Below are 24,707 nucleotides of genomic sequence, written 5' to 3' on the forward strand. Positions count from 1 at the left end.
CTCTCTCTCTCTCTCTCTCTGTCAGTTTTACAGGTTCAGCTACAGAGCCTACAAGGAGGCTGGTACTGAACATGAGGGGTCTGTCCCTGGCTTGTGCATCCGCGGCAATGCTGACCTTTGGGGCTGGATGGTTTCTTGTCGTAGGACGTCTGAGCAGCATCCCTGCCCCGACTCAGTAGAGGCCAGTCACACCCTCCCCTCTGCCGGTCGTGGCAATCCAGAATGCCTCAAGACATGGCCAAAATTCTCTGCATGGGCAAAACAGTCCTTGGTCAGGTAACACTGGTCTGGCCTTTCCCCCCAAACTTACAGCCAGAAAAAGGCCCGGAGACTGTTAGGACCCATTTTTAGGTTTACACATCAGCAATAATAGCAGAGCAAAATCAAAAGCCTTGGAAATCGAGAATGAGTCCCCCACTTGATTTTTACCCCCAAAGCAAATTTTTAAAAGAAGTGGCAGGATGATCCAGGTTTGAGGGGTGGCCCCAGTGTGGCCGGTGAGGGGCGGTGAGCTGTCCCAGCTGGATCTGCAGGTGTTGGAATGGCCAGGTTGGCCAGAGTCTGTGCCTTCAAATGAGCAAGCAGTTTTTTCTAAAATGTTTCCTATGTGGATCTTCTAAGACAGCTATGCTAGCATTAGGTAACTGACCATCGTATCAGTGAGCCAACAGTTGTGAGGAATTTGCCATTGTTTTTGGCATCGTACGCTGGGACATTCTCCCCTTTATTGCCCTTCCTCCTTTGCTCGCTTGCTCGCACCCTCCCTCCCTGCCTTCTGTCTCCTCACTTGCCTCCTTCCCTGAGAGGCTGTTACCCCGCGGTAGGAACCGGACCTAGCCTGCTCACAGGCAAGCACCTCATTTTGACGACATACACTGTACCCATTTACAAGAATCGTGTTCTGTGGCTTTAAATGTTGACTCATTCCTGGGGCAGCCGGGAGGGTCAGGTGCCAGGTGTCACTTCATCCATCAGCAGACGCCTGTTCGAGAAATCTAGAACCAGGTGGTCGGCGGGTTTTGTGCCGGGCTTCCTTGGAAGGCCGCGTGGCCAAGTATGTGTGTGACCGTGAGAGAGTGATTTCCTGGGCTCAGCCAAAACCCAGGCTTCCGCTGGCTTCTCTCCACCAGCTGGTCAGCAGAGCCAGCCTGGAGGTGCAGGAGCCATTGGGAGTTCACAGGACTCCACCTCTCCTGGGGCCTGGGCTTCTCGGCTTCGGGTTCTCCAGTGCAAACCTGACAGCACCATCCTGGGGGCCTCCTGGCTCCAGATCGTACAGGCAGTTTGGGCAGCTCCCCTGCCCCCGCGGCCCCCCACTTGCTCTGCCCACGTCCTTTGTCACTGCCAGCACAGCTCCCCTGCCCCTTGGCATTGCTGCTGCTTTCATGTGCCCCCGGTTGGGGGCAGTGCTGTGAGAACCCCCTGGCACGGGCTCTGTGGGCCACGACGGGAGCCACATCTTCCACCAGCCCCGAGCCACGGTTGGATCTAGCCACTGGGCTGCCCAGTCACCATGCTGAGGCTGCTGGTGATGGAGCCGGGCAGCGTGGAGGGCATGGATGTCATTGTGTCCCTGTCACGTGTGTGCATGTGTGTGTGAGAACCTGTGCGTGGGGGAGGTGGGAGTGCTCGGTCTGGCTTTTCTGTAACCTCCGTGGCATTTGGTATGCCTCTGAATCCTCTGGTTCTCTGATCACGCCCAGCGGCTCGGCTGCGCACGGAGCACCCGGAAACTTGGACACTGAGCTGCGTCTGGTGAGAATGACCCTCTCCCCGGCTGCCGGCGGGTTGGAGGAAGCTGGCACCGTGGAAGAGGCCAAGCGCTGCCGAAGTGCCGCAGGTTTTTCATATGGAAATGTGAAATAATGGGGTGATTAAATAGAGCTGTATATTAAAGTACATCTGACATTAGAATTACCATAATGTGCTGTAGCCTTAGGCTGAGTACTTTATTTGCCATCTGCGTCGGCCCAAAATCCCCCGGGGAAGCGCTAAAATATTCTGAATAAACTCAGCTCGAGTTCTTATTGAGAGTAAAATACCATTTGTGGCACGTCGTATTGATTCGTCTTAATTGTGGTGCAGAAAAGAACATTCACTCGCTGATGACTTTTGTGCTCGGTGACAAGCTGGCTGGAGTAACTCAAACACTGCAGTTGGTTAACCTGGACGGGGCCAGGCAGGCACCTCGGCTCCAGCCAGGGTGCCACGGAGCCACCCCGGATGTGCCACTGTGGGGGGTGGCTCCCTGCCAGCCCCCCGCTCTCCTCCAGAGAGGGAGTTGGGGCGACGGGTGCCCCATTCGGGGGCAGGGGGACCTTCACACTCTGCTGGCAGGCCCCTCCCCATGCCCGGCCTTGCCTCCGGCCCCGAGGAAGCACTGACGGGCTGCGGAAGGATGGCGTGTGGCGGGTTGTCCTCCAGGGGCCATGGCCTCGGTCCCCGCCTGTGGTTGGAGAGATGTGCTGTGCATGTTGAAGAAAACAAAACTAAAAGAAAAAAAGGAGAAAGGGAGGAACCCATACACCCGAGCAAACCCCAGCTTGGTTGGCTGCTGGTTGGTGGCCGTGGGACCTGGTAACAGTCCATGCAGCCCTCCGGGAGGGGGAGGGGTGGCACGTGAAAGACAGATGACTCGTTGGTGGGAAAACACTTGGTGCTCCAGACAGTGCTCCCCCATTCACATGGTCCAGTTTTCATCCTATAATTGCCTATCATTATACACAATTTAAATATTCAAACATCCTGCACAAACCTTGGGCTAGCATGTTTTTATTACAAATTCAGAACAAGGGAATAACCTTTAACTTCAGAGACAAATGAGACAAATTTACAAGTGCATGTCTGCTGTTTTCTTGTGTTTTATCAATCCCTGCGGACCGGAACACTTTGGCTATAACGCCATTCTGAACAATATACATATATTACTACTTGTTTGTAGTGTGTGGGTAATGAGTCCCCTCTGCATTAGCTAACCTATATAACTCCGCGTTGAGGCTCTCCATAACGTCAATTATCTCCTCAGAGCTAAACGTACACTCCATTAAAACGAGATTTACTGCCCCTGCAATACTTCTTGGGGTGGAATGTGAAGATTTTTGTGGATTTAAGGAAAGGAAGGAAGCCTTATTCCTGCCTTGTGAAGAAAGTCATGAATAATGGAGAAGAGAGACTTCCTGTGTCAGCCAGAACGCGTGCGTGAAGATACCCACGAGGTGTGCACACGCCCGCACACACCGGCTCTCACACACACTGGCAGCTCACGCCTTGAGTTGTGTGTGTGTGTTTTTATTACCTGTTTATTTCTTAATTCACTCTTTATTTTCCATTAAATGATAAGGAGGATTTGCTTCATGCTTCCCCTACACATTCTCTGCTAAATTCCTATCCCCAGAGTGCTATGGTGCTTTCAGAGAACCGCATATATTTGGGGGGGATGGGGGATGGAACAAAACCACCAAAGTAAGTTTATCTCTCAGCCCACCAGAACCCACTGTCGTAGGTCCTTTTCAGAGAAGTCGACAGAAAGATTTCAAGGGAATCTGACGATGCATTCATCTATTTTGGGGAAGACATACTATTTCCAGCTGATTTGCGTGTCTTATGTAAAGGGGGGGAAGCTCTATAAAGATGATCTTGAGGAATGTGCTGTAGTTTTTCCAGAATGCCGTAAGTGCGTTGCCACATATAAAATCACTCCGCGTGTCAGAAGGGCCTCCAGCTCTTCCATCTTACTAGCAAACACCACCGTTCTCACCCTTCCCCGAGATGCCCCCGTGGTCAGCAATATTGCTTTGTTTCAGGGCTGGGTGGCTGTTTCCTGAGCCTGAACTGCACACCTGGCCTGACCACAGAATTGAGCAGTTGAAATCAAGACTGTTTGGGGAAATCTGGGGTGCATGGTGCCTGCAGCTGCAGTTCAGTTCTGATACTTCTTTGTTCCACTGAGAACCTGGACCAGCCTGTTCCTGAAGCTGGCTCACAGGCCTAGGTGGTTCAGATGAGAATCTCGCTGGAATAATAGAACTCCTGCTGGAGAGAGTGATTTTGAAGCCACCTTGTAGGCTAGTGAGCCTCATAGATTGGATTTTAAATTTCCTCTTTGCATTTTCCAGCTCCCCCCCGCCCCCCCCCCCCCCCCGGTTTCATTTCTTTATATCTTATGGTTTCACAGTTCGGAGAAGGGTGGATCTGGTCTCAGAAAGAGCCCTTCAGGGGGTTCCCCTTCATCCTTTGGTTGTGCTGACATTTTGTTGCATGGAACAGTTTTTGACTCAAGTAGGCCTTGAGTGTGTGTTTGAAAATCTTCATATTTAAAAAAAAAAAATCAGAGTTTTCACCGTGATGGAATTGATAGCGATGGAATTTGATCTGTATCTGGCTCCATTTCTTTGTGTTTTCAGAGCCTCCTCAGATTGATGCCAACCCCCCTTTTCAGTCCCACACCCTTTTCCTTGCCTCTGTGAATCTGGGGTCCCATTTCCATGCCTCTGTGTATGCAGTTTCCTCTGCCAGGCGCACACTTTCTTTTCTTGCTCTGCACAACAGACTCCTTCTTCCTTCTGAATTCAGCTCCAGCAGCTCCTACTCGGAGAGGTCTTCCCTGGTCCTCCCACGCTGTCCGCCTGTCCCTCCAATGGATCCTCTGCCTCATGTCACAGCCTCTCCTAGTGACCTCATGGCCTGAAGCCTTACTAGAAGCGTGTGGACTCATTAGCCCCTGCACTTGACTACAGGCTGCCTGCGGGCAGACATACATTGCTGTGTCCCTCCATTCAGCGCAGAGCCCGGCAGGTGCTTTCTGCGTCATAGAGCCAAGGAAGGGGGCACGGAGCAAATGACTACATGGTGTCGGACAGATCCTTTCATCATTTGCTACCACAGTGCAGTTTCTGGGGTGCCAGATGTAGTGCAGTCCTGGGTACTGCCCTCATGTGCCCCTTGGTTTCCTTAAAAGAAGGATAAGGACACCTGAGCGCAGCCCCTCTTCTCCACGTTTAATTTTGAGCCCTGGGTTTGGACGGTGAGTGTGGACGAGTGAGGACAGCCCTGCGCCAGGAGCAGGCATCCGTGCCATCTCTGGGAGGTCTGTCCCTCCCCGGCTGCATCTCCCATTTCCCCTCCCCGGGCTTTTCTCTTCTTTGCAGCCCTGAGGGTGCGCTTGCAGTGTCCTGCATCCACACGCCTTCCCTCCGTGGTCTGGGCAGGTGCCCTCTCCCCGCGTCCGGCTTGCCCTCCCGTCCGTGCAGTGTTCCTGCCTGCCTGCCTCCTCCCTAGGTGCTCCGAAGTTCCTTAGCAGGTTCTGCTCTGCTTTCGGATCCTTTGTGTCCACTCACTCACCTCTGCTTCTCAGCTCCTACCTGTGGCCTCCTGGAGGGGAGGGGTCGCGGCCAGTCCCTCTGAATCGTGCCTGCCGTGGATAACTAGATAGGGGGTGAATGAATGAATGAATGAATGAGAAGCACATGTCCCTAGAGCATTTGGGACATAGTTAGATTTCCTTGGGTTCACTCACTTCTCAGGTATGTCTCTTTTGCTTGAAGCAATATTCAGTGGTGTTTTTGTGCACAGCTGCGTAGGGGAATGTTGGAGGCTTGAGTTGGAGGCTGTGGGGGAGGCTGGAGGCCCGGTCTCCCAGCCCTGGTTAACTCCAGGCATATGAAGCACACAGTGTACCTCTGCCGCAGGGATGCTGGCAGGGTCAGTGGACTGTCCCCAAACACTGTGAGGCCGAGCGGAGTCTACCTACCTGTGTCAGGTCTCTAGTGTCAGCCTAGGTACCCCAGCCTGCCGCTTGCTGGTGTTCATGGGTGTGGGTGGAGGGGTTTGTGTGCCTGCTCTGGGCCCATCATAGTGTGTGCTCGCCAGGGCCCATGATAGTGGAGTCTGCAGTTTCGTGGAGGGGGCAGCCAGCTGTGTGTCTGGACACAGCACAGGCTCTGCGCTCAGACCCTGTGTGAATCTGGGTTCTGTGATCCATAAACCATGCGACCTTGGGTCCTGCACTTAGCTGTGATGAGACTTCTTTCTTTTTTATATAAGTCTGGATTAAAACCCACTTTCTAGAGTTTCTGTGAGCATCTGCCTGAGAGTACAAGTCCGGCATTGACACGTGCAGATCGCATGTGAGTTGAACACACCACGGTCAAGGACAGATTATGATAGTACCTGTGATCAGTATCAAGTAGTATTCCCCAAATGCCCGGGGAATACTGTGGCGGTGGTGCAGGCTCCTATCTGTGCACTGAACAAAGGAAGGGCCAGTGGGGTCTTTGCTCTCAGCAGGACACACACTGCCACCTTGTTAGTTCAGCCCCGTCTCACCTGGACCACTTTTTCAGGCAGAGAAGGAAAGGCAGGTAATCTGGGCGCAGGGAACGGCAGGTGCCAGCCCATGTGTAAACACGTGGCCCCAAGCAGAGGACCGGGAGGGTGAGGGAAGGCTGAGTGCCTCTCCCTTGCCCTGGGCAGCAGGGGCCGTCAGCCCTGTGATGTGGGAAGATGGGTGGGTGGCCTGCTCGCCTGTCCTGCTGATGCTGGCTTAGAGGGGGGCAGGGCGGTGGCCGTGGCCTAGTGTCCAGATTCTGTTTGGAGTCCCCTGGGATCCCAGCCGGCGTGGGTGGTAGGCGCTGCGGCTGAGAGGCGTGGGCATGTTGGGTGGGCCCTGTGCCCAGCGTGCCCAGGGAGTGGTACACTAGGTGAAGGCTGAGCTGAGCCCTGTGGGGCCAGGCAGGTTCACCCGGACACCCTTGTCTGGGTGACGATGCGGTCAGCAGCACTGGCCGTGAGGACACAGCGTTTTCGAGGTCACCTGCAGTTCTGAAGCACGTGTGCATTAGTCACTGTGTGGGTGGCCATAGTCACAGCAGCGGCCAAGGCCGGCTCGGTCCCTGTCCTCAGGGAGCTTGGAATCTAGCCCAGATGATGAATTTTAAATCAGTAACCCAGGGCCAATAATGTGGCCTTAAGCAACTCATTGAAGTTCCCCGAGCCTCCTTTATTGCTCCTGTCAGTGGTCGCGGTGTGTAGTTATCACGAGGACTAAAGGGGGCTGTGCAGACGGAAGCCCCACGATGCAGGCTCTAAGCCCCAGTTCAGCCGGGCCCATGTGTTCTTCCCTCTCCCGGCACTCTGGCTGCCCACCTTGCAGTGCTCGTACTTTTCATCAAATGATTGAGGGGACACTAGGTGTCTCGTCTCCCCCTGCAGCGTGAGCTCTGTCCATCTAGGGAGAGTACCTGGTGGAGGCCCAGGGCGCCCAGCTCCTGTCTGTGCACTGAACAAAGGAAGGGCCAGTGGGGTCTTTGCTCTCAGCAGGACACACACTGCCACCTTGTTAGTTCAGCCCCGTCTCACCTGGGCCTCCACTTACTGGGCTTCTATGCACTGGGATCCACAGAGGGCAACGAGGCAGAGGCCCGGTGAATGTGGTCATGAGGATCTAGATGATTCCGAGGCCTGGAGGGGGAGTGCAGGGGTGGACTGGCCACGTCTGCCACGGGCAGTGGTGGAGGGGCGTGGGCTCCGTGAGGCAGAGCCTGGCTGAGCACCAGGGAGACCACACAGGAGTGGTATATCACCCCCACCTCCACCCCCACCCCCAACAAAGTGCATCTCTTACTTGTCCGTGAGATGTAATCAGCATGATTTCACCGAGTTACCGCGGTTCGAGCGCACAGCAGCACACCTCCGGTTTTTAGTGAGCACACGGGCTGGAGCAAAAGGTAAGGTGCCGGGCCTGGCACAGCTATGCCCAGGTGCCTTGGCCTGGGGTCCCAGGTCTGTTTCTCTCTTGCCTGGGCTTTTATCAGTCGGCACAGGGCTCAAGAGCACAGCCGGTCGTGTGGCCTCGGCAAACCGCCGTGCCTCTTCCAGCCCTCAGTGTCCTCCTCCGTGAAATGGGGCCAGTGACAGTTATTCGGGGCTTGCGTGGAGCCTCGGGTGAGGTCAGCTCTACTTAGCTGTGGACAGGCCTGTGTAAGGACCAAATGACGGCTTAGGGTTCCTGCTGTCGTGATTACTCCCATAGGTCTGACTTGGAGAGAGGCTGAGGTTTGACAGGGTACCTGCAGATCACGCAGGGCTGGTTCTAGATTTCGTAGACGGCCATGCTCAGAAATAGAAACAAGACCTACAAAAACCGCCCAGGTGGCCAGCTGACGTTTTCTTTCTGGGATCATGAAAGGGGATATGGCTGAAAAACTACTAAGGGGTCTACACGTCTAAGGGATACTAGTGATGATAATTACTATCATTTTGGAACAGCGCAGACAATATTGTCAGCAGTTACAGATTCGGGAGGAGGACTGGGTGGTGGGCCAGTGAACCAAGCCCTCTCTTGGGGCCCAGGGGACCCTGGGATCCAGCATCCAGCCCTGCCATCTGGGTCCTGGGTCCTCTTGCCCTCTCCCCCCCCCCCCCCCCCCGCCCGGGGGCTTACTTGCTTTGTGAAAGGTCTCCATCCAGGGGCCAGGCCTGCGGTGGCCTCGATTGGGTTCCAGGAAAGGATAATCGGTGCCCTTCACTGAAGGGACACACAGCATGGCAGGAGAGCCTCCTTCTTGGCCATTTTCATTGTGAAACAGGCCCCGACGAGTGTAGCGAGAAGGATCAGTCCCTCAGGTGGTGTTGAGCACTGGAGAGCTGGTGGGGAGCGAACCTGGGGTCGGGAAGCCTGAGGAGGGCCACAGCCCTCTCCCTGCTGGCTATGGGACTCTTGCTTCCCTGAGCTTCCATTCCCTCACGCCCTGGCGGGGATGCAGTCCTTGCCTGGCCTTCCTCAGAGGCGGGGTGAGTAATGACAAAAGGCGCTAATGCTGGCAAAAATGCTAAACCAGCTGCAGAGCACTTTGCAAACTGTGGAGGGCTGTGTGAAGCCAAGACCCGGTTCTTAGGTCAGCGTCCAAGGGTCCGGATTCTAATTTTGCCCAGCTTTGGAGAACGGCCCGGGCGGGATCTCACCTGTGGCCCTGCGTGCGCTGGGGGGCAGCGGGGGCATCCTCGCTGCCCACTCTGAGCAGCAGTGGACTGCTCCCCTCCTGCAGGCATGAGCACCCTTCCTCGTGGCATCAGTTGGCCTTTGGAAAGACCTGTAAAACTAGCGCGCTCAGCTGTGGCCTTTTCACTGAATAATTACTCAATTAAAGGTGTGTTTTTTATTGAACATCCCTGATACCTTTATTGGTATTAGAGTAGCTAGCCTAATAAGGAAGAACAGTTATTTAAATGCTCATTAAAAAAAAAAAAAAGCAACAACCCCTCATAGTGGAGGGAGACTCTCATCCGTTGGCAGGAGGGTCCAGTTGCCGGTCGGTCCCCAAGCGTCACTGTAAGAAATGATGTTTCCTCACTGTGAACAGGTTTTCACTTCCCTGGAGCCTCTCATGCATGAGGCAGGCTGCGTGAAGATTCCTGGTGGGTTTTATTACTGCCAGATTTAAACATGCACCGCCAGGTTCAAGGATGGATGCTACACACCGAAACCTACAAAGCCCCGCTCGTAACATCTGCGTCGTGGTGCTCGACGTACATTGTGTGTCCTCAGGCAGGATCTCACTGGGTACCCCCAGCCCTCTTTAAAGGCAGGTGTCTTATTCCCATTCTACTGATGTGGAAATCGAGGCCCAAAGAGGTTGTGATTTGAATGACTTCACCGTGCTGGGAATGTCAAGGCAGAGGTAGGGCCAGCCAGGCCCTCGTAACCTAGAGGTGGCAGGGAGGGTTTCCAGGTTGAGAAAATCATAAGGACTACCTTTAGAGCCAGTAGAGCAAAGAAGATCCAGTCTGGGTTTCTGCCAACTGAGAGTAAAAGCATCTGAGGAAGGAAGCAAGCAGGCAAGGACGGACACGGGCCCTGGGTTCTGAGCTGCCAAGCCTGATTTCGTGATCGAAGCGCAGCTGACATTTCTAGGTCTGTAGGCCGGGTTTGATGTTGCTGGTACGTCACTTCAAAATATTCTAGGCATCCAGCTATCACGTGGCGCCTCAGCAGCCACGCGGGCCTCGTGGTGGGAGTGGATCCTGTCTGGGTCGCTGGCTAAGTGGTCTCCTCGGGGAGCCGCCAGCTTACCTCTGGGCAGGTGGCCCTGAGCTTGAGGAGGGGGTGACCTCCGGTCCTGGGATGGGGAGGAGGCCAACCCTCTCGCCAAGGGTCTTCCATTGCATTTAAAAATGAGCTGTCTGTGAATGGTGTGCTGCGAGTGTAAAATATTTAGTGAGTTTTTGAATAGAAAAATGTTCTGAGTGGCTCTTCAAAGACTTCTGACATTGTTCACTTGTTAAAAGTGAGCAGCCCTAGTGCTCAAGGCTACTTCTAGGCAAGAGAGAACCATGAAGTGGTAATATGGAAATGAACATTTTATTAAGGGGAAAAGAAAAAAAGCTGGGGGAGAGTGGAAAGAGAGTTGTCTAGGGAGGGTCTTTGAGGGCTGCGAGATTTAAAAAAAAGTCAGAAGCTGTCAGATCCTGGGAAGGCCGTCGCCTGCAGTGAATCTTGCCATTGTGCGAGGGCAGTTTGGGAACCAAAGCAGTTCAGGGGCGTGGGAAAAGAAAGAGCTCACCCCGGCATGAGCAGTGGCTCTGAGATCCGATTTGATGGACATGTAGCTCTTCCCCACCTGAGGGTGAATTACGGACAGGTAACTTCCTCCCTTGGCTGCTCCAGAGTTTTAGAAGTGTCTTTTTTTTTTTTTTTTTTTCATTTTTTCCTTCTTCTTTTTTTTTTTAAACAAGAAGTGGAAACATCTGAGCTCTTTAGAACATGTAGCTACATGCTTCCCAGCAGCTGCCATTTTGAGTTAAAAAAATGTTTTAATCGGCCATTTCGGCTGAAGAGCAGTCTTTATTCCTGGCCTGCCTGGGAATTCTGCATTTTCTTCTGATACCCGCATTCCTCACCAGCAGTAGAACTTTCTAGAAAATATGTGGCCATCAGAACAAGAAACAGGAAATGCTCTGGAGTTGAAGCCCAAGGAGATGAAGATGATGAACAAAGAGATCGGGGAAAAGGGGGTGGGGTCCCACTTAAAAAATGAAGAACCAGAGCAGCTGTGTACCATAAATCGGTTAATTAGAGTTTCCGAAAGCCAAGGTGAAGGGTACAGAACCGCTCTTTAATTTGAAGATCTATGACCTTGTGGGATGTGGCACTTCATTTGTGTTATTAGCTCCTGTGTCAGAAAGGGACATTTTATTTATCCTCTTGTTATTTATTACGTATTTATTCTGCCTTGCTCTAGAAGAGGATTTGAGGAGGACTCTAAATATTGTGGTTTCTGGCCAGCTCTCTTGTGAGGCAGTCTGAGGCAAAGGGCTCTGTTCGCCCAAGTCCATTAACTCATCAGCTAGGACAGGAGACGGCGTTTCCTCTGCCAGCTGAGGGGTGTGCCGGAAGGGAAGGCCCGGGGCCTTGGGAGGCCTCCCTGTCGTTTTCCAGGCGGGGACAGTTCCCCTTGGGGACTCCCAGCGGGGGGGGGGGGGGGGAACTGAATTGCCCAGACGGACTGGGTACACCGGAGAAAGAAAATTGCCTCAGAAGTTCTCCTTGAGCTGCTGGCAAAAGCAGAGTGAAGCCGAACCTCACATTCTTTTCTCCTCTCTGTCCTTCCCCCCTGCCCACTGGCCTCCTTACCACCACACACGCAGACTAGGAGCCGGGAGTGAACAGATCGCTATGGGGCACCACACTCCTAAAGCCTGTCTTGGCTTCCAGAGGAGGTGGGTGTTCTGGCCCAGTTGGTTCTGGGGTCTGGGAGGATCTCCACCCTGCCTGCGGGACGGGCCGGTCCCTTTGTGTGACCCCTCAGGCCCTGCGTGGGGCGGGGAGGTCTCTGCCCTCTGAAGCTGTCCAGCCAAGCCTGGGGAGAACAGGGCATTGGGTCCTTCAGTCATTTGGTTTTTACAGCTAAGTGTGAAGCCCCCTGGAAACATAACTTGCGTGCGGAAAACAAAAAATAAATCTCTGTGCGGGATTTCGGAAGGTCTTTTGGGGAGAGGCTGGGATGGGAGGGGGTCTTCTCCACTCTGCACCCTGCTGTATTCTCAGGTCACCTTCTGATTTGGGGTCTGGAAATTAATTTGCAGCTTTGGCTTCACCAGGGAGTCTGTGGCTACCATACTTCGTCAGCGTTAAAACCTTCCAGGTACAGGAAAGTTTGAAAAAACAAAAGGGGTTTTTCAAGATCTGGGCTGTGAGGTCTTGTTCCCTGTTCCCTCCCTGGCTCGCGAGCGAATCTCATGGCAGAAAGCAGGGCCTGCCGGCACCTGCCCCTTTATAGAAAGCATTAGGAGCGACTCAGACAGGGAAAGCAGCAGGCTGCCCCGGGAGGTTGAGGAGGGCGGCCACGAGACAGGTTCTGGATGAAATGTTCAGCCTCCATTTTCTGACTGCCTCAATGATGGATGAAGACTAACGTTTTTGGCTCAGTGCCACAAGTGTCCACTAAGATTTGCTCGCGATGTCACCAGAGCCAGTATGTAACAGAGCCACACTTGCCACCGTTCATCCGACCGCCCCGTCAGATTTGACATTCTCCCATTCAGTTAGCATTCCGGCAAAGGTCTTCATGCTCATCAGTGGCCCCCTCTCCCTCCAGGCCCAGGGGCCTGCGGAGGCCAGATTCCACGGGGTGGGTAGAGGTGTGTGTGAGGCCAGAGGGGGAATGGGGAGGGCAGTGGGCTTCCTAACATGCTAAATTCCTTCTGCTCCTATATGTTCATGTGTAAATTTGACAGGACTTTCAGCATGTATGCTGGTGTGTGAAACCCTAGCATTTCCTATAGCTGAAATCCCAAATGATACAGAGGTATCAGCCATTTCTCTTTAAAAAAATGTTTGCCAGGCAATTGAGTTTGACTTGTGTTTTTTTAGAACCCCCTTGGATCAACTATTGCCTAATCACTGGTTCTGAAGCTGAGGGGGAGCCGTGAGCTGCTGTTTTTGCCCCCCAGGGGACATTTGGCCGGGCCTGGAGAGATTTGAGATCCTGCTAACTGAGGGAGGGAGTGCTACTGGCTTGTACTGGGTAGAGGCCAGGGATGCTGCTGAACATTCTACAAAGCACAGGACCCCCCCACCCGCACCCCAGAATCCTCCTGGTCCAACGTCAATAGTGCCTTGGTTGACAAACCTTGGTCCGTCATGGTTGCAGGTGTACCCGGCTGTTTTATCGTTGACATCAGGCGTTCTCACAACACCGCCTCATTTGGCTTCTGAGATAATGGGGATAAGAGCAACTTTGATTTAGGGGAGCAAGCAGAGGTCTAGGAATTGGGGGTGCTTGCTGAGGTCGTGTGGCCCCTCTGGGCTTTGCCGGGGCCACCCGCCCACAGAGCCAGCTTCTTCAGCTCTCCAGTCGGGTGGGGTCTTGGCCCGCCAGAGGGTCCGACACGTCGCCAGCCCCGGCCGGCTCCGAAGGCCCCCCCCCCCCCCGCCCCCACAGGGCCGCCTTCCGGAGCCGCGCGGATCCAGGACTCGCTTCATGCCCCCCTCCCCCGCCCCCGCGCCTTCAGGTCAATGGCCCCGCGGTGCGCGCGCCCCGTCTGCTTCTCACGCTCTCTCTGCCTTTCTGTCCGTGTGTCTCCCCAGGTAAAGATGAGCCTTCCAGCTACATTTGCACAACATGCAAGCAGCCCTTCAACAGCGCGTGGTTCCTGCTGCAGCACGCGCAGAACACGCACGGCTTCCGCATCTACCTGGAGCCCGGGCCGGCCAGCAGCTCGCTCACGCCGCGGCTCACCATCCCGCCGCCGCTCGGACCCGAGGCCGTGGCCCAGTCCCCGCTCATGAATTTCCTGGGCGACAGCAACCCCTTCAACCTGCTGCGCATGACGGGCCCCATCCTGCGGGACCACCCGGGCTTCGGCGAGGGCCGCCTGCCCGGCACGCCACCGCTCTTCAGCCCGCCGCCGCGCCACCACCTGGACCCGCACCGCCTCAGCGCCGAGGAGATGGGGCTCGTCGCCCAGCACCCCAGTGCCTTTGACCGAGTCATGCGCCTCAACCCCATGGCCATCGACTCGCCCGCCATGGACTTCTCGCGGCGGCTCCGCGAGCTGGCGGGCAACAGCTCCACGCCGCCGCCCGTGTCGCCGGGCCGCGGCAACCCTATGCACCGGCTCCTGAACCCCTTCCAGCCCAGCCCCAAGTCCCCGTTCCTGAGCACGCCGCCGCTGCCGCCCATGCCCCCCGGCGGCACGCCGCCGCCGCAGCCGCCCGCCAAGAGCAAGTCGTGCGAGTTCTGCGGCAAGACGTTCAAGTTCCAGAGCAATCTGATCGTGCACCGGCGCAGCCACACGGGCGAGAAGCCCTACAAGTGCCAGCTGTGCGACCACGCGTGCTCGCAGGCGAGCAAGCTCAAGCGCCACATGAAGACGCACATGCACAAGGCCGGCTCGCTGGCCGGCCGCTCCGACGACGGCCTCTCGGCCGCCAGCTCCCCGGAACCCGGCACCAGCGAGCTGGCCGGCGAGGGCCTCAAGGCGGCCGACGGCGACTTCCGCCACCACGAGAGCGACCCGTCGCTGGGCCACGAGCCCGAGGAGGAGGACGAGGAGGAGGAGGAGGAAGAGGAGGAGCTGCTGCTGGAGAATGAGAGCCGGCCCGAGTCGAGCTTCAGCATGGACTCGGAGCTGAGCCGCAACCGCGAGAACGGCGGCGGCGGCGGGGTGGCCGGGGTGGCGGGCGCGGGCGGCGTGGCCGGCGCGGCCAAGGCGCTCGCCGACGAGAAGGCGCTGGTGCTGGGCAAGGTCATGGAGAACGTGGGGCTGGGCGCGCTGCCGCAGTACGGCGAGCTGCTGGCCGACAAGCCCAAGCGCGGCGCCTTCCTGAAGCGCGCGCCGGGCGGCGGCGACACGGGCGACGACGATGACGCGGGCGGCTGCGGGGACGCGGGCCCGGGCGGCGCGGTCAACGGGCGCGGCGGCGGCTTCGCGCCGGGCGCCGAGCCCTTCCCGGGCCTCTTCCCGCGCAAGCCGGCGCCGCTGCCCAGCCCCGGGCTCAACAGCGCCGCCAAGCGCATCAAGGTGGAGAAGGACCTGGAGCTGCCGCCCGCCGCGCTCATCCCGTCCGAGAACGTGTACTCGCAGTGGCTCGTGGGCTACGCGGCGTCGCGCCACTTCATGAAGGACCCCTTCCTGGGCTTCACGGACGCGCGCCAGTCGCCCTTCGCCACGTCGTCCGAGCACTCGTCCGAGAACGGCAGCCTGCGCTTCTCCACGCCGCCCGGGGACCTGCTGGACGGCGGCCTGTCGGGCCGCAGCGGCACGGCCAGCGGGGGCAGCACGCCGCACCTGGGCGGCCCGGGCCCCGGGCGGCCGAGCTCCAAGGAGGGCCGCCGCAGCGACACGTGCGAGTACTGCGGCAAGGTGTTCAAGAACTGCAGCAACCTGACGGTGCACCGGCGGAGCCACACCGGCGAGCGGCCTTACAAGTGCGAGCTGTGCAACTACGCGTGCGCGCAGAGCAGCAAGCTCACGCGCCACATGAAGACGCACGGGCAGATCGGCAAGGAGGTGTACCGCTGCGACATCTGCCAGATGCCCTTCAGCGTCTACAGCACCCTGGAGAAACACATGAAAAAGTGGCACGGCGAGCACTTGCTGACTAACGACGTCAAAATCGAGCAGGCCGAGAGGAGCTAAGCGCGTGGGCCCACGGCGCCCCCGCACCTGTACAGTGGACCCATTGCCAACCGAGAGAATGCTGACCTGACACTCGCCTCCGTGTCTGCGCCACTTCGTCCCCCCTCTCCCCGCGCGGCTCCCCCCCCCCCCCCCCCCCCCCCCCCCCCGGGGCCCAGGGGAGGCGGCACTCCAACCTAACCTGTGTCTACGAAGTCCTATGGAAACCCGAGGGTTGATTGAGGCAGTAAAATATTGTGGAGCCTTTTAACTGTGCAATAATTTCTGTATTTATTGGGTTTTGTAATTTTTTTGGCATGTGCAGATACTTTTTATTATTATTCTTTCTGTTTAAATTCTTTTAAGAGATTTTGTTGGGTATCCATCCCTTCTTCGTTTTACTTTTTTTGTTGTTGTTGTTGTTTTTGTTTTTGTTTTTTTTTAACCCAGTAGTAGCCTGAGCAATGACTCCCAAGCGATATAGAAGGGAAGCTTATCTTTTAAATTATAATTTGGGGGGGAGGGCGCTGCTTTTTTGAGATTTAAGCTAAGCATGTGTAATTTCTTGTCAAGAAGCCAACACTTAAATGACTTTTAAAGTTGTTTACTTTTTTTAATTCCTTCTTTTTTTTCTTTGGTCCTGAAATAAAAAGTGGCATGCTGTTTTTTTTGCGGGGGGGGGGGGGTGGATGTACAGCGGATAACAATCTTTAAAGTTGTAGCACTTTGTTTCAGAATTGGAATTGAGATGTAGCACTGATGATGTCCTGAGTAACAGAGGCCTTTCCTGTGTTTTCAACCTTTACATTATCTAAGGAAGCATTTTAGTGGTGAGGGGGAGTCAGAGGTCCCTCCTCCCCTGGAAAACTCAGCACTGCCAGAGAAATAGGGGTTTTTGAGAGCTGCCGGGGAGGTGGCCCGAGAGCATCCTACACTTGTGCATCACCAGCAGATGCGGTCCTTTTCTGGGAGTGTCCGCGTGCCCTGGGATGCCATCTTTGCTCTTTGCTGTAGATGAGGCTAAATAAAATGGGCTAAGGGTACTTTTTTTGGGTAGCTGGCGGTGACCTGCAGTGACACAGAAAAGAAGGAACCAGCCATGTTCTTTCAGGCTTCTTCCGGCTTGACGGCTTCTCTCTCTCTCTCTTTTCATCAGCCCCCGCCACAGAAATCCCAAGTCGCGTGTTGCTACCAGTGATAATTAATTGACCATGTCTCAAGCAGACAAGTGCCCCGATGAGGTGAACTGAGAGAAGGTAGTATTCTCTCATTTAATGCACACTGATGACATTGTACGGACAGGCGGGCGAATCTTGCGAATTTCTGTTCCCTTTTCCTGGATAAGCAGGGAAAGAGTTCCATCCGAAGGTGCCCAGCGCTACTTCCCATTTTTTTTTTTTTTTCTATCCCATTAGGTTGGAAGGTACTAAACATTGGACTGTTAAGATTAGACATTTGAATTCTGTTGACCCGCACTTTAAAGCTTTTGTTTGCATTTAAATTAAATGGCTTCTGAACAAGAAATTGCAGCATATTCTTCTCTTTGGCCCAGAGGTGGGTTAACCTGTAAGGGACGGCTGAGATTGAGTGTCAGTGTTGCTAAGCTTGGCATTCACAATACTGGCACTATAAAGAACAAAATAAAATAATTTATTGGACGGTTTTTCTACTGCCATTCAATTTGATGTGAGTGCCTTGGAAACTGATCTTCCTATTTGAGTCTCTTGAGACAAATGCAAAACTTTTTTTTTTTTTGAAATGAAAAGACTTTTTAAAAGAGTAAAACAAGAGAAGTACATTCTTTAGACACAAACAAAGCCACATTTACTTTTAATTAAATTTTAAAAAATCCTGGTTGAAGATAGAGGACATGAAAATGCCATAAGACCCAATCAAATGAAGAGATAAGCCCAGCACAACCGTGGACATCCTTAGCTGAATTATCCTCAACCCCCTTTGTTTGTGGGACAACGCTGCTTAGATTTGGCGTGGAGGTGATTTACTGCTGAATTAAAACTCAAGTGACACAAGTTACACGTTGATATCGTTGAATGAAAAACAAAACACAAACAATTCAGGAACAACGGCTAATTTTTTTCTAAAGTTAAATTTAGTGCACTCTGTCTTAAAAATACGTTTACAGTATTGGATACATACAAGGGTAAAAAAAAAATTGTGTGTATGTGTGTTGGAGCGATCATTTTTTTTCCAAGTTTGCTTACTAGGTTATTAAAAAAAATGCCACAGTTGGCTGCGTGTATATTGTTTTCTTTTTGGTGACGGGGTTTTAGTATATATTATATATATTAAAATTTCTTGATTATTGTACAAGTGGACCAGTATTTGTAATAATCGAGAATGCCTGGGCATTTTACAAAACAAGAAAAAAAAATCCCTTTTCTTTTCCTTGAAAATGTTGCAGTAAAATTTAAATGGTGGGTCTATAAATTTGTTCTTGTCACAGTAACTGTAAAGTCGGAGTTTTAGTAAATTCTTTTCTGCCTTGGGTGTTGAATTTTTATTTCAAAAAAAAATGTATAGAAACTTGTATTTGGGGATTAAAAGGGGATTGCTACACCATGTAGAAAAAGTATGTAGAAAAAAAAGTGCTTAATATTGTTATTGCTTTGCAGAAAAAAAAATTCACATTTCTGACCTTTACTTATTTTTCTCTCCCTGCCCCCTCTGGAATGGATATATTGGTTGGTTCATATGATGTAGGCACTTGCTGTATTTTTACTGGAGCTTGTAATTTTTTAACTGTAAGCTTGTCCTTTTAAAGGGATTTAATGTACCTTTTTGTTAGTGAATTTGGAAATAAAAAGAAAAAAAAAACAAAAACAAACAGGCTGCCATAATATATTTTTTTAATTTGGCAGGATAAAATATTGCAAAAAAAATTTGTATGTTTAGTCCTATTGTACAGGAGAAAAAGGGTTGTTTGACAACCTTTGAGGAAAAGAAACAAAAGGAAGTCGTTAAATGCTTTGGTTCACAAATCATTTTAGTTGTATATATTTTTGTCAGAATTGGCCTATACAAAGGACTGTTCGAGCAGGGCTTCTCTCGGAATGCCCCGAACCTTGCATCAAGGCTCCCTGGTGTGGCCACAGCAGACCGGATGGGAAATTCTTTATTCGTGTTGAGTGGAGAAATCAGTTTTTGTAAAGATGTCGGTATATTTCACAGAGTCCTCTGGTTCTCTAAGAGGCCATCTGTAAGATGTCAGGTGTTAGAGGAGAGAGCGAGAGAGCATCTTCCTTCTCTACTGTCACCACTGTGGCGGGTCACCACGTCTCCCGCCCTTAGGAGCAGAAAGGAATGCAAACGGAGCTTTCTTTAGTCCTTGAGAAAACATGAAACAGACAAACAAAAGATGTAGTAAAAGGAGCTGGTGAATCAGCTAGGCACAGGTGACGTGAGCTGCTGTTGAGACCAGCGCAAACTGGATGTCAGGAAGGAGTCCCCGTCACAACCAGGGCCTTTCATTCCGTGGAGAGTGTTGGCCTGTTGTCTTTGTTACCTGCTCTGCTGCTTCTCTCGCTGAAACCTACATTCCGTCAGTTTCCGAGTGCCGAGGGCCTGGGATGAAATGAATTCGGTGCCTTTCCATATCTCTCTCTCCTTCCTCTGTGTTTCCTCTCCATCCCCCAGCCTCTGTCAGTCTTTTATTTTGTCCTTTTCATTTTGACCCAATTTCATTTCTTTCTCCCTCTCTGTAGCCCCCTGTTCTTTCTTTCTTTCCTTTTTTTTTTGTAAAGCCAAGTAGCTTTAAGATAATGAAGTGGTGGTTTTTTGGATGAGGGAATAATACATTAAAAAAAAAATACCTATATCAGGAAGCCATTTTTTATTTCAGGAACTGTAAAACCATTATTTCAGGTTATGAAAGTATAACCAAGCATCTTTTGGGGCAATTCTTTACCAAATGCAGAAGTCTTTCTTCTGGGAGCTTTTCTGTTCAGTACACCCTTCCCTCCTTGCCACTGACCTTTGCAAAGGGAGCAGAAAGGGGGAGGGGGGGAGAGAAAGCTGAGATGTCAGTTTCCTACCTGCCCGACCTGAAGACCCAGGGGCTGCCCTTTCCTTCGGATGCCCTGTTAAGGTACTTGAGCCTCCAAGGTGATCCTCTTGTAGTTGCGAAAGCTAGCCAGCCCTCACCAGCTTCCACAAAGTCACCAGAATGCCAGGACTAAGCCATCCTAAAGCACAAAGATTGTGTCTCTGTCGACTGCAGAGAAAAGAGCATTATGCTTCTCTTTCATGTTTAAAAAGCCAACACTGGAGCAGATGACCCAGTGAGAGAGGCCCCGAGCCTGGGTGACCCAGCCGACCTCAGGCTGGTTTCCATACTGCCACAACTTTGTTCAAAGTTGCCCCAAATTGGAACCTGCCACTTGCCATTAGAGGGTCTTTCATGGGGAGGGGAGGAGGCTGAACCACTCTAAGCAAAATGTGAAAAGTAAGGAAGTCAGCCTTTCATCCCGGTCCGTAGCGAAGGTTTTGTTGCGCACAGGCAAACCCGTGATTTTGGTGCTTTTTGTAACTCAACCCTGCAAAGCAAAGTTACATTGATTTAAGTTGTTTGCATTTGTACTGGCAAGGCGAAATATTTTTATTACCTTTTCTATTACTTATTGTATGAGCTTTTGTTGTTTACTTGGAGGTTCTGTCTTTTACTACAAGTTTGGAACTATTTATTATTGCTTGGTATTTGTGCTCTGTTTAAGAAACGGGCACTTTTTTTTTTTTATTATGGATAAAATGTTGAGATGACAGGAGGTCATTTCAATATGGCTTAGTAAAATATTTATTGTTCCTTTTATTCTCTGTACAAGATTTTGGGCCTCTTTTTTCCCTTAATGTCACAATGTTGAGTTCAGCATGTGTCTGCCATTTCATTTGTACGCTTGTTCAAAACCAAGTTTGTTCTGGTTTCAAGTTATAAAAATAAATTGGACATTTAACTTGATCTCTAAACCTTGTCCTTTTCTGTGTCTTTCAAGGGTGGGGGATGGACAGCTCGTTTCCAAGGGCGAATTGAAGGTCTTCTCCATTTTCCTCTTGACCCACACCCCTGGCGCCCGTATCTGGGAAGACTGGGAACCATGGCCCAAGAGAGCAGCAGTTCTCTTTCTTTACTCTCGTAAAGCAGCGTGATTTAGATCCGTGGTTCTCGGTCCTGGTTGCACACTGGAGTCACCTGGGAGGGTTTGAAAGTTCCAGTGCCCAGGCCCCGCCCAAACCAATCTCTACCAGAATCGGTGGAGGTGGGATCCAGACATCGGTATTTTTGAAAGTGATCCAGGCGAGTCTTGTAGATGGCCCCGTTGGAGAACAAGTGCTTTAGAAGAAAAGGTACTTGTCTGGGAATGACAAGACTCGGGTCTAGTTTCATTCCGCTCACATTTTCTGCATACCCAGTGAGAGCCACTGGGTGAGGCACCCAGGGACCAGAGTGAGACAGAAGCCCTTCTGTAAGCACCCAGATGGCTCTGTGGCCTTGGTCAGGTCCCCCAGGTCTCCCATCGGTGAAGTGAGGTTGTTGGACTGGATAGCATCTCTGACCCTCTGTGACTCTTAGCAAAATCACGTAGGAGGACTCACTTCCCCTGCCACGGGCTAGACGTTAACAGACTTGAGGAAATGTTCTTAGGGATAATCACCCAGATCCAGAAGAGGAAACAAGGCCGTTCAGAAGGAACTAGCCTTTAACTTGGCTTTTCCCAGTGCTGGGCCTGGAGCAGTCAGGATGGAGATGGAAGAAGGCATTCTGCTGGCTTTCAGCCAGTTAGGCACAAGGTTACCTTTGGTTTCCTCCTTGTGAGTGAGAGTCAGAGCCCACCCCCGAGTGCAAAGGGATCAAACACCCACTGGGTCCTTCTTGACTGCTCTTCCTACATTTCCTGCTCTTAGATACACAGAGAACATTCCACTCAAGTCCATTTCTGCAACCACGAACCTAGGTCCCAACCTAGGCAGCCCAAGAATCTTGGCAAGGACACTGCAAAAAATGAAGACACGCCAAGCCATGCTTGCTAAGAGGCTTTGTGGGTTCTGCCCACAGAGATGATAGGAGAAATAAGGCAGCGTGTTCTTCTGTGTCCTGTTTTCACCCCAAACAGGTCACCATTCCCCCAAGGCCGTGCCTAAGCACTGGAGGAAAAGAAGTGGGGTTTGAATCCCAGCACCAAGCAGGGAGTAGGCAGCCATTCAGGAGAAGACCTGCCCTGATCTCTAGGGGCTTAAGGAACAAGAATTTCCATAGAGGAACTCTCTTTTTTTCCCTAGGCCTGGGCTCCAAGTCTTTTCCCCAGCTGGCTGTAAAACACAGGTATCTGAGCCTTTGTGTGTTCTCCACTCAGAAAACAGGGCAACTGGCAGAATTGAAAGGCTCAGTTGCTTTCTTGCAGCCCGTCCTCTCCCTCAACCCTTCTAAGAAGGCCAAATTTGTGGGTTACCAGTGGTGCAAAGGAAAGGCTCAACTCCATTCTCACTATTGTCTCATCAGTAGCTCTGTGACCTTGGGTCAGTCCTTTCTTTTTTCTGGATCTCAGTTTCCCTACCTATAAAATGGAGAGTTAAGGTGATCTGGAAGGACCCATTGTTGCCTTTGAATCGTTGGACCCTGACCAGAGTGTCTTGGGCACACAGAGTGACAGTATTCCGTGGGCATGTTAGTGTCAGAAATGTTCGCTATCCAGATTACACAAATCAGGGTGAGAATGGGTTTTCGAGCTGGTTGCAACAAGCCCTCAGCCACCTTGCAAGACTCAGGGTCTGCACATTTTGCAAGCAGTCCCAATCCCAGTTGGGGCATCAGAACAGGCTGCTAAAACACCTTGCTCTTGAGCTGAAGTTCAGCCATTAAAGTTAGAAATTCCCTTCTGCCTTGGAGAGAAAACTAGATGAATAGAACTTTAAAACATGTTAAGGTCATAAAATATATAATGAAGCTTACGTAACTTTCAAGCCAGGGAGAAAAAGACTCTGACCTCGTGTGCAGGTAAAGTCTGAGCTACCAGCTGCCTGCATTGCATAACCTTCAAAACGATTTTTATAGGATTCTGGTTACAGACCATCTAGGATGCTCTATAGAAGTTAAAACTGGTTGAGCTCAGAAGTCTATTTAGCCCCCGAGCAAAGATTGAGCTGGATGTCAGGCCCTGGGTCCAGAGGGAGGTCTTGGGCCTGGTCTTTGCTTTTAAGGTACTCCTTGTTCAGTGAGAGAAATGGATTATGAAACCAGACTGCAGGATGGGGTGATGTGGGCAGTGAGAGGAGCCCGGGAGAAGGAGCAGCTGATCTGCTGGGGAGAGGAGGGGATTAGGGAAACTGTGCTGCTCCTCAGAAGATGAGTAAGCGTTCACCAGGAAGATAGGGACATGAGGGGGAAAAGGCGTGTCTTGCAGAGGGTATGACCGGGGATGATGCGTGGATATTGGGAAAGTACAGTGAAGTGTATGGACAAACAGAGTCCCGTAGTTGGGACCCTTGCAAGTCATCTGGGTATATTCCAATCTCACATGGGAATCCTCTCTGAAACCCTAAGGTATAGCATACCCGTCCCTCCCTCCCTCCACTCATCCATCCATCCATCTACTCATTCCTCCCTGAAACAGGCTATATGTTGCTACACTGAAACCATATATCTGAGTCTAAGCTTCTTGGGAGCCAAAGGGAAAAAAGAAACATAAGTATCCTGCTTATGATTCACCACGAGAAAACTCTGCAGCAAAGGAGGCACATAATAGCAACATTTTCCAAGCAGCCTCTCTGCTCAACAGTAAAGGAGGGACTGTGTATATCCCCCTAGAATGAAGAGGTTGAAGACTTTGGTAATAGTAGGAAAACTGTGTATGAGATAATGTTAACTTTCAAAACAATGGAAAATATGCACGTGCTCTGACTCCACATGATGGCCCTAAAGGGGATGCGGGTGGGGAGGTCTATCAGATGTGGGTGCTGGAAGGAAAGCCTCATCAGAAAGGTCTTCCTCCTACGTTTCCCAAAGTTTCAGCGGGTCTGTCCTATTGCTTTTGCAACTGACAATATTCAAGTGAATATTGTGAGTTAGGCCCTGGCAAATGTCTCAGCAGCATCTGCTGTCTCTTGGAGCCTTGGGCTCTGGCTAGTCATTTTCCAAGACACACAAAGACTCTATACAGAGTCACCACTGGACAATGTGGAAATGCCTGCACGTCCCATGACCTGGCACTAATCACAGCAGAAGCACACTTGCCCTTTTTGATTAAGTAATCAAAAAGGTTTTGTTTGTTTTTTTTTAAAGATTTATTTACTTGAGAGGTAACATGCACGCGTGCGTGCGCGTGGAAGAGGGAGAGACTGTCCAAGCAGAGCCCCGCTGAGTGGGGAGCCTGATTCAGGGCTCTAACTCATGAGCCATGAGATCAGGACCTGACCCAAATCCAAGAGACAGATGCCTAACTGACTGAGCCACCCAGGCACCCCTAAATAATCAAAAAGTTTTTGATTAAATAGTGTCTCTTATAGAAAATTATCCCAAGCAAGCTATGATTCAGCCACAGATCCAACCACAAAGATGTTCACTGTAGCTGTATTTTACTATCGCAAAGACTGGAAATAAAGCAGACATTATGCAGATACCAAAAACAATACTACCGGAGCATTTTAAATGGCACCGGAAGGATGTTCGTGATGAAATGTTAGATTTTAAGCACATCACGGGGATGTTTATGAAGACACGTATGAATCACAACTAATGCTGGAGGGAAATGCACAGGGAGGGTCAGGGTGGCTGATTCTGGATTACCTTTTAGTGAGCCCCTTCCGGCTGCTCGTGGCAGGCGGACTGTCTCCGGTAAGACGCCAAGCAGGGGCTGCAGAAGGAGAGAGGAGAATAGCTTGGACTTGTGTCAAAAGAGGTGGAGGTCGTAAGCAGAGGTGATTCAGGACTCCTTCTGGAAATAGAGAAGAGAGGCGTGTTGAGGGATTGACTGGTTGTGGGTGTGGAGGAAAGACAGGCGTCGAGGATGATGGTGAGTTCTCTGCCCCAGCAGCAGGTGCAGGGCCACTCACGGACCTAGGGGAAGACTGGAGGTGAGCAG

At 51.9% G+C, this 24,707-nt stretch overlaps 1 protein-coding gene across 4 annotated transcripts in view; it reads left to right on the top strand.

Moving 5' to 3' along the window:
• The window catches only part of BCL11B (BAF chromatin remodeling complex subunit BCL11B), a 95,282-nt gene extending 74,716 nt beyond the window's left edge, over positions 1-20,566 (top strand). For all 4 annotated transcript variants that reach the window (XM_027572472.2, XM_027572474.2, XM_027572473.2 and 1 more), the window contains one exon: positions 13,586-20,566. In XM_027572472.2, coding sequence (XP_027428273.1) covers positions 13,586-15,639 — 2,054 coding nt within the window. In that variant the 3' untranslated portion in view covers positions 15,640-20,566. The remainder of the gene's footprint in view (positions 1-13,585) is intronic.
• Positions 20,567-24,707: the final 4,141 nt, after the last annotated feature.

This window comes from Zalophus californianus, chromosome 6 (genome assembly GCF_009762305.2).
Source record: "Zalophus californianus isolate mZalCal1 chromosome 6, mZalCal1.pri.v2, whole genome shotgun sequence".
Taxonomy (NCBI): domain Eukaryota; kingdom Metazoa; phylum Chordata; class Mammalia; order Carnivora; family Otariidae; genus Zalophus; species Zalophus californianus.